General features: G+C 32.5%; 1 protein-coding gene across 4 annotated transcripts in view; it reads right to left on the reverse strand.

Moving 5' to 3' along the window:
• Positions 1–1,313: 1,313 nt before the first annotated feature.
• Positions 1,314–14,043, reverse strand: part of TNPO1 (transportin 1) — a 93,869-nt gene continuing 81,139 nt past the window's right edge. For 3 of the 4 annotated variants that reach the window (XM_024981409.2, XM_059878803.1, XM_059878802.1), the window contains 5 exons: positions 12,268–12,343; positions 11,292–11,391; positions 9,205–9,279; positions 8,073–8,215; positions 1,314–6,970 (listed from right to left, as the gene is read on the reverse strand). In XM_024981409.2, the coding sequence (XP_024837177.1) occupies positions 8,108–8,215; positions 9,205–9,279; positions 11,292–11,391; positions 12,268–12,343 (359 nt within the window). In that variant the 3' untranslated portion in view covers positions 1,314–6,970; positions 8,073–8,107. 4 annotated transcript variants of the gene reach the window in all.

The following is a 14,043-nucleotide window of genomic DNA, read 5'->3' on the forward strand; positions in this document are numbered from 1 at the left end:
AAATGGCTGTAATATGCATAGAAATGAATTACACTAATAACTGACACAAAATCTCAAAGGTTCTTAGTATAACAATTTTCTGGGATTACTTTTCCCAATGATTTAGAATTTGGGTTGAATTTCTAAACTGTGATTTGTAAATTGTGTTGAACACTGGAGATCTACAAGGATGATTCAGCAGGTTCTTCTACATCAGGTGAGCACAAGACTCTGAGGTTAAGGACAAGACGGCAGCTTCCGCGTTCACCAGAGCAGTAAGGGAGTCCAACCTCAGAGCTGTGAGGGCCACCTGCTACTTTTCGAATCATTCCTCAAGAACCAGAGTTAGGGTGGTAACTCATTGAAAGGTAACAAACACCCATCTGTAACAGTAAGTATAAAGTGAAAACATCTTAAAAGTCGTACTTTAGTTTCATTACAATGTTAAAGATTTACAAAAGATTTTTAGATTCAGGCACATTTTAAGACCTTAGCAGCAAATCAGAATGATGAAAAACTTAAGGATGAGGCTGGTTTTATCTTCTTCCACAACCTAAGTCCTGGAATCTTTCTTGATGTTTTAGAACAGCGTGATAGCCAGATGTCATTCCCTCCCACTCTTCTCCAACACAAGTAAGGTATCTCAATGTTTCCATGCACAGGTAACAAAAGGGAAAAAAAAAAAAAAAGGGACTTGGGAGTCCCATTTCTCTTAAATTTTCTAGGTTGCACTAATCTAACCTCAGGCACTTTGCTTGCTCTAAAAAAAAAAAAAAAAAACCACTTGACAGTTATGTACACATTTCCTTTTAAATAATTATATTTTAAATTAATAACATGCAACTGTAATAACAAGTCACAACCTTAAGAGGAAACTACTGCTTTTGTAAATATTAATTTCCAAAATTACAAGTCTTTTATCTTTTCTGGAGGATGACCAGAAAGCCTAAATAGGCCACACATTCACACACATTCATGCAATCTATCCTTTTCAATGTTTTATTCACGACTTCACTTAGTTTAATTTCTTTTTTTTGCAGAGCATCATCTTTTCTTCCTCCCCCACTGGAAGCTGAACCTAGAATCAACTCTGTAGAAATACATCAATAACAGAAGTTAAATGTAGGGAAAATAGGTTTTTTTTTTAACTACACAACTAATACTCAATTTTAAAAAATACATGGTGTCAAACAAGAGTGTACTGAAGTGTAAGCTAAAAAACAGGCCCCTCAAAACAAAAACCAAGGAACACAAGACCTATCTGGACCCAAAATGGGGGGAGGAGTGGGGGAAGAAAGCTTGTTTCCTGTCATTAAAAATCAGAGTGAAACATCTATAGTTAAACAACTTTATTAACATAGTCAAGCAGTGATTAACATTCACATCTATTATGTCACATCATACAAATGTAAATACAAAATTACTACAGTACAATATATATTCTCTGCATGATCCAAAATATTTGGTGGCCCCAAAAAACTCTCTTTAAAATTCAGCAGCTTATCAAAAATTAAAACCGTATTCTATTTAAAATGAAGATCTGTTAGCACAGAGTTTGACTTCAAGAAATATCAATTTAGTACAGTTTGAGAAGTTGCAGGAGGATATGTTTGAAGGACACATTCTAACATAGTGTGGCAGGTACAAGAAACATCAGATTTAAAGCTTTTAAGCGTAACTCATACAACCTAAGTTGTCAGCAGAAAGATCCAGTTATTTATAACTAAAGCTATAACTACTAAATTATTGCACCCAATATTAACATGAATATTAAGTGTAAAACTTTTATAATATGAAGTCATTAACCACGTTTAAACATCTTCTCACAGATGATAATCTATTAAGCAAAATTACTTATACAGTATTGTCTTATTATTATCTCCATAAAACTCATCCAATCTTAATTTGGTTATATATCCACAGAGGAACAATGAGGCAATATGGGGAAAGAACAGCAGGACCCCTTTATGAGGCTGGTATTGGGAAGGAAATCAACACTGCCTTATAGGCTAACCATATCATAGTAAGCTTTTAGAAGATAACTGGACTTGCAAAATAGCTAATTGTGAAACATACCAAGCCATCTTTAAGGGGATTCTACGGTAGATGAACAAAAATAGTAATAAAAGGGAAAAATCCTATCTTCTTAGTTAGTGATATAATGCTTGGCAAATAGATTTGGTTTGATTTTAAAATGTACAAGAGGTGAAAAAAACAATCACCACTTTAACTTCCCTCAAAATCATGCACACACTAAAAAAAATAAAAACAATACATTCTGGGATACAAATCACAATAAACATGTGTATCTTAAAATTAATAAGCATAATAATTAGGCATAAAGATAAAGAATCCCTCATATATAATACTAATGGGGGAAGATCTATGTAAGACTGAAAAAATTAGTCACAAGTCACCTGCAAAGTGTACAAGTGAGAAAATTTTAAATAAAACAATTTTTAAGAGACATTAGAAACATCTCTAATACAGTATGACTAAGTACTAATATAATGCATTTGCATGGTATTACTAGATAATATTGTTAAACAGTTCTTTATTGATCTGACTTTTATTCTAGATTATTTTAGGCCCTTAACCTGAAGACCATAGTTTGCATCAAGATTTCAATGCCTACATTGCAGTAACAGTACTAGTAGTGACAGTTAAGTGTTTTCCCCCTTGTATTATTTGCAAAAATAATTCAATAAGCAAAGCTGTGTGTAGTTTAAAGGGCTACTAAAGAAAGGATTTAAATTGCAGTTATGCATGATACACTCTTCTCTTGGGAAGAATGTTTTTGCACCGTTATCTGTTAATACATTCAATATGAATAATATAGATGAACTATATGGAGCAAACAAACCTACTTTTTTCTTTATGGCAAAGGATTTAAGTTAAATTTAGACTAAAAGATTTAAGACATAATTAGTTTAGTTCTGGCATTTCAGCTATATGCAGGGTAATTTAATACACGACAGAAAATTTTCCACTCTACTATCTTAAAAAGAGTTTGGAGAAAAGGAGAACCAGACTGAATTCCCTTTCAAGGTAAGCCTGCATGCCAAAGGGCTCGCCAGTAAGGACTTATACCGCCATGGTCTGCTAGACTAAGAATTACAAAATCAGACTAAATGGAAAGATTCTTCATGAAATACACTAAAAAAACAAAACCAAAGAATGTTAAGTATGATGACCCTTTATAAGCATATGTCACCAAAGAAAGAAGGATACAAGAGTATTCACCTGAGATAAAACTTGTATCTGAATATTTTATAACTGAGTAGACAAAGCATTTCAATAGAGGAAAGTCAGTTGAGATTATTTTAAAATATACATCTGATCCTATTTTACAATATATGCAATTTAAGCAATTCAGATCAATGAAAAAGTCTTAACAAAAAAAATCACAGTGTTTATCAATATGTTAATTACAAAATGTATGCTACTTATTTTGTTTTTAAGATGTAATGGCTTGGTTAAGTGTTTTAAAATCTATTCTTCTGAAATCTAACTTGCGTCACAAAATCAAGTAGCAATAATGTAAAGCATCAGAACTGGCTCTTAAAGATTATTTACATGTTGATTATTTGGAAAATAACCAACCAAAAAATATAAAAAAGTGTGATTTTTTTTTTTTACACAGTATGAAGTTATTAAAGAGATTAGACAATACAAAAAGCAAAGTTCTTTCCTGAATAAATGAATATCTGTGGCACTAAGTTCACTTACTAATGGACTGTAACATGGAACTGGCAAACATGCATTTAAACTATATTAAATACACTTTCTGTTTCCAACTTAGGTTGATCAGCAGCTTTTGTTCTGTTAGAATCCTTCAAAGAGAGAAGCTCAAACAGGAAAAAGAAGGCATATAAAACAGTAAACACTGACCTCCTGAGGTTCCTACAACATAAAAATATTCAAGTAGAAAATCTACATCACTTAGCAGCGGCTATTTCTGTAGTTGAGCACACTAACAGCACTTTAGTGTGTAAGGAGCAGATGAAGTAAGCCGTGCTTTAAGCATGCCAAGAGGCAGAAACACTGGAATGTAACAAAGACAAACTCACAATTTCATAGACATTCAGTCAACATTCAAAACTATTAAGACTACACCACAAGAATTAAGTTGCTTTATATATATATATATATCCCATGATGTATTAAGTTTTATCAGAATAAATGCTAAATCAGAGCTTACCTCAAAAGATAACTTAAACTTAAATGGCTTCTGCAAATTCCTATGTTATACTATGTATCTGAAATACAATTAGGAAGAAACTATAACCTCAAGGGGGGGGGGAACCCCAAAACCCAACCCCATCTCAGGTTGCAGTCTATTTATTTATATGTTGTATTTTTAAATTAAATTTCCTTTTAATTTAAAAACACATGGACTACAAAAAAGGGGCACGGCTTGTTACATATATAATTAGAAATTAATTTTTCTACTCAATTAGGTAACAGTAATGCTTTTCAGTCAATACAGAATTGTCAATCACAGATCCAGATAACTTTATTGAAGACTGTATGTTTTAAAAGAGTTCTTGAGAATTTTGTCTTTTCTCTCAATTTAAAATCTTCACTATTTATTCCAGAATATTAAAATATCTCCCATATTAAAAAGTTTTGGAGAACTACAGATCACTAGAAGTTGAGGATAAAACAGCTACCCTAATCAGCTTTTTAAACACTAACTAGGAAGCACATTTTGAGCTCCCAATGAGGCAATGGTACTAGAAAGCAAAATGCTACATACCCTTTGGATCCAACTTACGATTAAAAACAACTGGACACTAAAAATATGATTTAATTTCAGGCTCTACAGACTGAAATTTGCAAAGCCAAAGTAGAGAAAGGAAGGTGAAAGAACATGTTAAAAAAAATACATACACACACACACACAACAAAACCCTTTCTGCATGCTACCATGCATTTGAATTTTTTTGAAACAGTATTTATAAATTCACACGCATACAGCTCAAACTTCAGTGCAATGGCTGTATCATTCAACACCTCTAGAGGAATAGAACCATGCAAAGAGGAGCAACTGCTTACAAAAATGGTTATTCAGTATTTATTCTGCAATGCAAAGGTGACAAACTAAAATATAAAAAGGCTGTTATGGCTTAACATTTCTGTTGCAGATTAAATATGCAGCATTGAAAAATGGAAAGGTGTGGCTTCATCTCTGACCAGCAGAGTTAAAAAGAAAAATCTCTCCATTTTCCTTCATCATCATGGGATACACTGTTCAGGCAATCCAAATTAATAAAGACTTGCACTTCCATATGGACACAAGATCAAGTGTACCAGTTAGGTTTTCACATTCACAGTATATAAGAAAATACACATGGAAGGAAAAGTAAAGGGTTAACTTAACAAGGATTTATTCACAGGAATACATGTAAGTAGAGAAAAACAACAGAAAAGCTAAACAAATGAAATGAAGAGGATCCAAACCCACTTTCACTCTGTAGCTTTTTACTTGCACCCCGTGTGCATGTGTCTAGGGCACTGAGGGCCACCAACATGCGCCAATACAGTGTAGGAACCCTGCATTACACCCATTAACTTAAACATATCTTTAAGATCATGCTTTGAACAAAAAAAGAAAGCTTAGAAGGCAATATGTTGAGTGGGAATAAACATTGAAATATAGCAATCATGTCTTCAACTTCTACAATTGTCTTTATGTGCCAACTAACATTTATGCAGCCTCTTACAGATCTTTTACCATGTAATTTAAGTTTTAGAGAAGTTTTGATAAAATCACTAGTAGTATATAACCATGCAGAAAGCACACCACACTGACAGCACAGAGGCAAAGATTTTGCACAGGTATATCAGCTTTCCACATTGTGCAGGTTACACGCGATACAATACCAATCTTATTCCTAACAGATCCTAAGAAGATTATTTCAAGGCCTAGCTGTAAACTACAGTACTTTATATCTATATTCTTAATAAAAATAAAATTCACAAATCTTAAAAAGGAATTTTAAATGCAGGGCTATATTGAATCGGTAAACTGCAACACAAACTGGCGCAACAGAGGTAACTGAATACCAATCTCACTCTATGTGATGCAAGCATGCTACTTTCCCACTAATTTAAAGTACTTTCAATCACTATGAGCCAGAACGCATGCCTGAACCTTAAACTGCACTTTAAAAAGAACAATATCTTGGCCTAGAAATTAAATCTAATGATGTACAACCATCAAATTATATCCACTACGTTAATGTCTTAATGAAAAATCAAGATGTCAATCTTTAGTTCGATATGTCCAGCCCCATTTATTCCTCCCTCCCTGCCCACCCCACAAAGGTAAAAGGAGTGACTCATTTGGCATTTCACAGGGTGCTTCATTGTTTAAATTTGTTTTGTTTTATTTCCAACTTTTTGGGGTACCTTAAACTGTAACTTCCAAGAACCTGCTTCTACTATGGGTAGGCAAGCTGATTTTAACTCTATTAGCTTTCATTTGTGTAGTTCTTTATCAGCATGCAAAAAACAAGGCCCCATCATGTGGGAAATTTTATAAAACCTTTTAAATTAAAAAAACAAAAACAAAACCAAAACCCTTTACTGTTTCTAATCCCCATTCTTAGGTTTCCTTTATTGTGCGCTATAGGATTTTTCTTCTTTCTTATCCCTATGCATCATTTATATGGTTCTTGTTTTGGTACAATTCCCCATAATATTCCAGAATGTACTGTTTTGTGAGTAGATAGGTTTGTTTTTTTTTTTGCTTCTTCACATCCAGTGCAGAGTTGTAATTGGAGATAGATTTCCACCCACAAAGGCTCCAGATGTTAAAACGTTTCCCAACATCGACTTAATACAGTGACGGCAACACCTCCCTCCCGCCCCTCCCAGTAGGGTTGGGATTGTACTGTATTCCCTACTGGTTTACCCTTCCCCCCTGTAAAGGGTAACATTTTCCCTGGGTGCAGAGGCTCCCTCATAGTCTCCAAGACTGAAGGACCTGTAAGAAAACAAAACAATTTTATACTTCAACAAAATTGTTTCTTTTGTAAGCCCAGTGGAACATAAAATTAATCAAGTAACAATACAATCACATGAAAAACTGGACAACTGCCCAAGATCACGCTGGTCAGTGAAGCCATGTTGCCTCCTTCTCCTACGGCTCTCAGCTGTCTCTTGCATCAGATACAGAAAGTGATGTCAGGCAAAGAGACGTGTGCAGCACTTTAAACAGATGAAGTATGGCTTGTAGGATGACATGAGTCTACTTCTTTATCCCTATTTGTACAATGGATCTCAATGGCAGCTGTTTTTTCTTGAATTAAAACATTATCACCCATATTTCTAATATTTATAAAAGAGCCAACTTAGTGTGTCAGGCAATATACTAACTCCTGGCACCACATATAGCACAGTATTTAATCCTTAAAATAACTTAATGAGGGAACAAAGGCTAAAATACCAGAATTTTAAAATTCTGGTATTTTAAATTTAAAATTAAAATTTAAATTTAAAATTTAAAATTCTGGTATTTAAAATTAAAATTGTTAGTTTGACTTATGTCAGAAAAACTGAAAGAACAAGAGTCCAGGTAGACTTACCTCTTTACCACCCCAAATCAAAAACTAATCTTTCAACAAACAAACAAACAAACAAACAAAAAACAACAGTGCTGGGCACAAGGTAGGGACTCAATAAAATATTAAGAATAAATATTGAATAATTATTTTTACTGAGACTACATTGAGTTCTAGTTCTACTTGGGTTTTCCCTAAAGTTCACAACACAGAAAGCTCTTAATATATAAAAGACTATATTTTAAAAAATTAAGAAAAGAACAGGTTGAAATTTAACTAGCGTACCAACTTGGATTTCCTTCCAAGAGGATTCAAAGTGGAACCATGCATTTTATCTTGCTTTGCTGGTTCATAAATAAATAAATCTGTAGACTTCACATAAGTCAATTTTAAGTCAAATGTAAGACTCTTCTACTCAACCTCTGTGGAAAACAAACAGCTTTTATTCTATTCACAGTAGTTCTAGATTGAAGTCCTAACTTAAGTTTTTCCATCCTGAAAAATTCCAAATTTCTTACAACTTACCCCTAATTTTGGGACTGCAGCTTAAGTATATGAGATTAAACACCATAAAAAGCTGCAAGACGCTCTTTTAAGGGAAGCGGAAACTGGTCAGAGAAACGCCTCCAATTTTCATCTCCAACTTGATTTTTAAATCCATGAAGGATCTGCAAAAAGTAAATAATCATTAAATAATCAATAACAAAAGAGGAACTCGTATCTGCATAGCTTCTGAAATCAAACACTATTGATTATTCTAAAATTTTACTCATTTTAAAGTATTCTCAAACTTTGTTGAAATCTGTATCATTCCATGTCTTGCCCAAAAGCACCTCATAGGATAGATATACTGCACACTTTGCTTTGAGGTTAGAATTCAGTTAAGAGTCCTAGTAAAAGAAGTACTCTAAGCAACTCTGCCAAAATAGTAATGAAAAGCAAGCATAAAGGTATAGAATCCACCCAAGGGAAATTAAAATTTTTATGCCATATTTTCAAATTGAAAATATACAAAGCTTTGGGTTCATTGTTGCAACTATATAGTTCACTATTGAGGGGTGACTAGAATTAATCCAAGGGGGCATTACTGAAAGACAGGTTTAGTCCTTGCTTTGACTACTAAGACTGACTTTGTTCAGCAGATCATATTATACTTCAGTCTTAGTCAGTCATTTTTGAAAATACATCCTATTTTGCATGGGCCTCCCTGGTGGCTCAGATGCTCAAGAATGTGCCTGCAATGCAAGAGACCGAGGTTTGATCCCTGGGTCGGGAAGATCCCCTGGAGAAGAGAATGGCAACCCACTCCAGTATTCCTGAAGAATTCCATGGACAGAGGAGCTTGGCAAGGGGACAGGCTGCAAAGGGTCGGACACAACTGGGCAACTAACAAACTACTTATTTAGTATAGCTGGGATAACGGGTCTACACAAATCAGTGGTACTGCTTGAGAAAACATTTTAAAAGTATGTACTCTATTGAAACAAAGTCATGACTGTATATCAAGAAAGTCAACTGCTTTACCAAAACAAAGTTTACATAGTCTACCAAAACTGACTCAAAGAGTCTAAGTCTCATATGAAATAAAAACATAATTTATTTCCCAACTAGGACTGCAAGAGTTACAAGATATTCATCATAAAGACTTTTTAGTTACCTTACAGAACATGTCTCTCAGATCATCTTTTGGATTAATCCATGATGCAACAGCATCACAAAAAAATATAAAATCCTGTAATAAGCAAGAAATACATCTTATATTGATACTATATTTGTCAAGCACTACAAAAGACATATGTAAACCTCAGAATATATACCAAGAGAATCCTAGGTAAAAAAAAAAATTAACAACTATGATAAGGAATTGTAAGTGATTTCTTAATGGTTGTCCTTAAGACTCCACCTTATCAAGGAATATCTAACTCATACAGTTTATATTAGAATTTAGTGCCTTCTTGTATTTCATTTTACATTACAGAACAAAACCCCAGTCTAGTAAATGTATAGCATCAGCAAAGACTGAAAGCATCAAATAAGCACCAGTTCAAAAAAACCTTCATTTATAGAATTAAAGAATTCTATAAATTCAGTAATTTTACAGTTCTGAATCACTGAGAATTTTAAGCTAGTTAAATATACATCAAATAAATTTTATTTAAAGTATATGAAAATTAATAGGCCTAAGTTTCAAGATCCATCTTCAGACAGAAATGTAAATGAAATGACCATTAAGTTAGAACAAAAATTATGCAGTTACCAATAGCAACTAATCCAACTCCACTCAGACAAACAAAAAAACTCCCAATGCTTAGACTGTTATTTAAAAGACAATCAGGGTATTCTGACTAAAAGAACAAGATAATAGGTATATACTTGAAATACTTCACTTAAGTATTTTCCATTTTCAACTATCTTACTGAAACAGTTCAACATACAAAATATTGCTGATGGTGTGAGATATAGACTACTTTAAATTTTACTATTAAATTCAGAGAACCTCATTAACTCCAAAATTCACTAATATCAAAATATATACATAAAACACATATTTAGGCAAATAAAATGCATGTGCCTAAAATCTATGGTTTATTCAAATTATGATTCCTATGTCTTCCCAATATTGAAAGCTGATGTTAAAAATTTAAATTATATAATCATGCAAAATTTGTAATTGGTAGTGATTTCATGACTACACATGTGTTACTTTCGTGTTCTTAAACATTAATTCAAAAAGCAAAACAACAACAAAAAATCCCTATAGGAAAATGCTCCTTCTTGATATGGTATATACTACCTATCAGATACCTCTAAAACATATTTAAAGTGACAGAAAGTTCCTAAGCTTTGGGAAAAAACCAAGAAACTCAATGTCAGAAGGTTATTTTGCCGCTAGTGAAACTGAAAGATTTTATTTTCCAGTTCTATTTTGTGTACATGGTTCAGTGCCTATTTTCTACACATCAATTAAAAAATGTTCAAAGCACCAATCTCTCAAAAGTGAAAGGTTTTCTTGATACACTTTCTTTTCCTTACAATTTCTATCTGTTGAGGAATGTGGGGCATTTAACCTAAAGCCCTCAGCCTGTATTTCGTTGATTTCACACATCTGGTGTCAACCAACATGTTCCTTTACATTTTACGTGTAAGTTGGATCCAGACGTTTGATCAGATTCACGTTTGGTACTCTTGCCAAATAATTCTTTAAATGCTAAAGATGTCTAAATACAATCTGAACTAATATAGGAAACAAAATAAGGATAATAAATCAAAGTTAAAGCAGTTATAATGGTTGACTCAGTACTCTTTTATTTACTAAATAAGAGAAAGAGTATCCTATTTAATCATTCTCTTAAGTATAGAGAGCCTCAAACTCAGGAAATTTACATTCACTGTTTTAGGAAGCATTTACAAATAAATGAGATCTCAAAGGATGAAAGAAACTTTGGCTTAATTCAAGTCAAGAATATAACTTTTATTCTTCCAATCTGTTATTATTATAAGCCACAACAGAAAAAAAGATTTAAAAAATAAAAATAGATATTATCATTTCAAGGTATTAAGAAATATACATTGAAAACACGTTTCAGTATCTTCAGTAAAAATAGATAATTTTTAGATAAAATTATTTTCATAAATATAAAATAGGTAAAAATTATTTTCATAATTATAGTTTAAAAATACCTCCCCTCCTTTAAAGTTTAATAATTCAGAACATTAAAAATTAAAACCTTATGAACATCTTACTTGGATTACTCCACTGGGATTCACACTGATCATGGTACAAATCCCACGAAATGCTGAATCCTTTTCCTCATTGTCCCTTATGTTTCTCAGAGAGGTGCACCTATTAAATTATAGAATTGAGTTTAGCATTTAAGTAAAAAGTAAGTTCAACTACAATTCTAATGGACAGTATTTAATGGAATAAGCACCAGAGTAGAGATAATGTTTATATTCAGAGAATTTTCATAAAGCTTAAGCTTCTCATACTATATTATGTTAGGCCCATCTAGTCTCAATACAGTGAAAACCTTCAAATTCACAATTCTTACCAACAGATTGCATCTAAGTAATAACAACTGATTTTAATCTCCCATTTACACTATTAATTAGCTTGAGCCAAGAGTAAATTATCAATTTTTAAAACTGTATTATGACTTGTATTCCATTAAACACTACTAAAAATGACTTGAAAGACTGTCAATTGAAAGAAGCAGAACATAGGATATACTGCCACAATAGAAACTATTACTATACAACTTATGGTGTAGATGTTTAATTTTTACATTAACAAGCAAATAAGATTTTTATACATAACAAATTTAAACATGTATTTCTTAATGCAATCCAAATTTTCAAATTAATTCTAAAAAGGAAACATAATGCAGAAACCTAAAATTTATAGAATTTGCATGCATCTTTATTTTACTGGTGGATATTTAAATGCTTTTTATGTATAATCAAGCTTTTTAACACAGCAAGCATGTGACAATCTTATCCCATGCATCAATTAGTCGTTAGCCACAACATAAAATAAATATACATGACGATGCTACTGAAAACCTCACAAACCCGATAGGACAAGATTAGTCACATGGTTGGCAATGATTAAGGATTGTGATTTTTGTAACCAACTGAAAATATATCTAAAAGTGAGATAGAAAGAGAAAGAAAGAGTGAAGAAAAATGAATTAAAAAAAAAAGATTGAATAATACACACCAGGGTCTTATAAACTGCTGTAGCATGGGGGCCACCTCTTGAGGACAAACGTAACCAAGACGACCAATTGTTATTGCTAAGGTAACGCAATCACGGTTATACACCACCAAACGCCAACCAAGACATGAGCAAATGAGGGGGAAGGAGAAAAAATAAAGAAAAAACAACAAATAACTCAGAAACAGAAACCAACAGAATTTGTGTATGATAATAAACATAAGATTTCACCAGTGCTGTTTATTACCACCCCCTATAATAAGGGGCAGCAACATATATGGCATACTCTTGGAAAAAGAAAAACAAAAGGAATTAAAAAAACTTTAAAGATTGAGAGAACACCAAAAACCAGGATGAACTGCTTTTCTCGCTCAATCAAGTGTTAAAAGATAGTTAATAAAAATGATGAGCGGATTAAATAGCTATAGATTCTTCCTTCACAGTCAGTTAAAATTCCAGAGTTTAATAATGAAATCTAGCCCCCCCTCCCAAGAAATAATAAATGTAAATGATTACATTTCTGAATGTCTGTTCAAACCTACTTCTCAGAAGTTAAAATCTTTCTCACTTCTTCATACTGCTTTTTAAAAGTGATTTTTATTCTTTGCAATTATCTAGGAATTTAATCAAAATTTTGGTATATTTTTGGTTTGTTTGCCAACATTTCCAAAATAAGCCAGTGGACCATTTCTTGCCTGACATCAAAATCAATGATCAAATTTTAGATGTTATGGTACATACTGAATAAATGGATTGGACAATTGCTGTGCTATGTCAAAATCCCATTCCAAAAAAAACAATTCTAATGGTAACAATTCTAATTTCAAGTCCTATTTGACAAAAGGAAAATTTAGTCCACTGTAATGGCATGTGATATGCGGACCAAAGGAACAAATATTCTGTCCTTGATATGAAATGCACAGCACAAAATGATAGATAATAAAACATGATTACATGCTAATATTTTATTTTAAAAAATCTGAAGTGGGACTCAATCAAATATAAATTCACCATCAAAATTCAGTTAAGTTCTTGAACTTACAAAGAGCTAAAACAAGTGCAACTCAGAACTGCATTGTGCAGTTCAAAGGTACATACATATAAATACATTTATACACAATGGGAAAAAAAATACAAACAGAAAACAAACCATGAGGTGCTTTAATGGTGTTCTCTCAAAAACTTACAGGTTAACCTTTCATAAAAAAAGGGTGGGGAGGGGGGTAAAGAAAAATGTTTAAGGATTACTTGAAGCAAACTACACAGATAATACTAAAATCCAGCAGATTCATATGAAGCAAGAGAAAGAAAACCTATGTTCAAAAGACACAAACTATGCAACATTCTCATTAAACAGGCAAGTATGAACAATCCAATGAAACATGCGATAAAGCAGATGATGGTCCATTGAGAAAGTTCAGTGTAGGATATACTAATTAGAAAAAAAGCAAGTAACTGCAAACACTAAGGAATTGACTTTATGAAATATTAAGACAATGGTATTAATAATTAAGTTGCTAAAATCTACAGATATTACCCACAGACAATTTTAATAATTAATCTCTCCTCCTTTGGGTAAGGAATAAGAGAAACATTTTCTGCAGTCACTTGTGATACGAATAATCCAGTGAATCCCAAGTGTATTTCTTAATGGTACAAATTCAATCCATCAACTTGAAAGGCATTATCAACTACCTCTTTATTTACTTAGGGTAGATTCATACTTAGAATATAATCTTATAAATAAAGCCAATTTGTTCAAGGAACTATATAGCAAAT

This window comes from Bos taurus, chromosome 20 (genome assembly GCF_002263795.3).
Source record: "Bos taurus isolate L1 Dominette 01449 registration number 42190680 breed Hereford chromosome 20, ARS-UCD2.0, whole genome shotgun sequence".
Lineage (NCBI taxonomy): Eukaryota > Metazoa > Chordata > Mammalia > Artiodactyla > Bovidae > Bos > Bos taurus.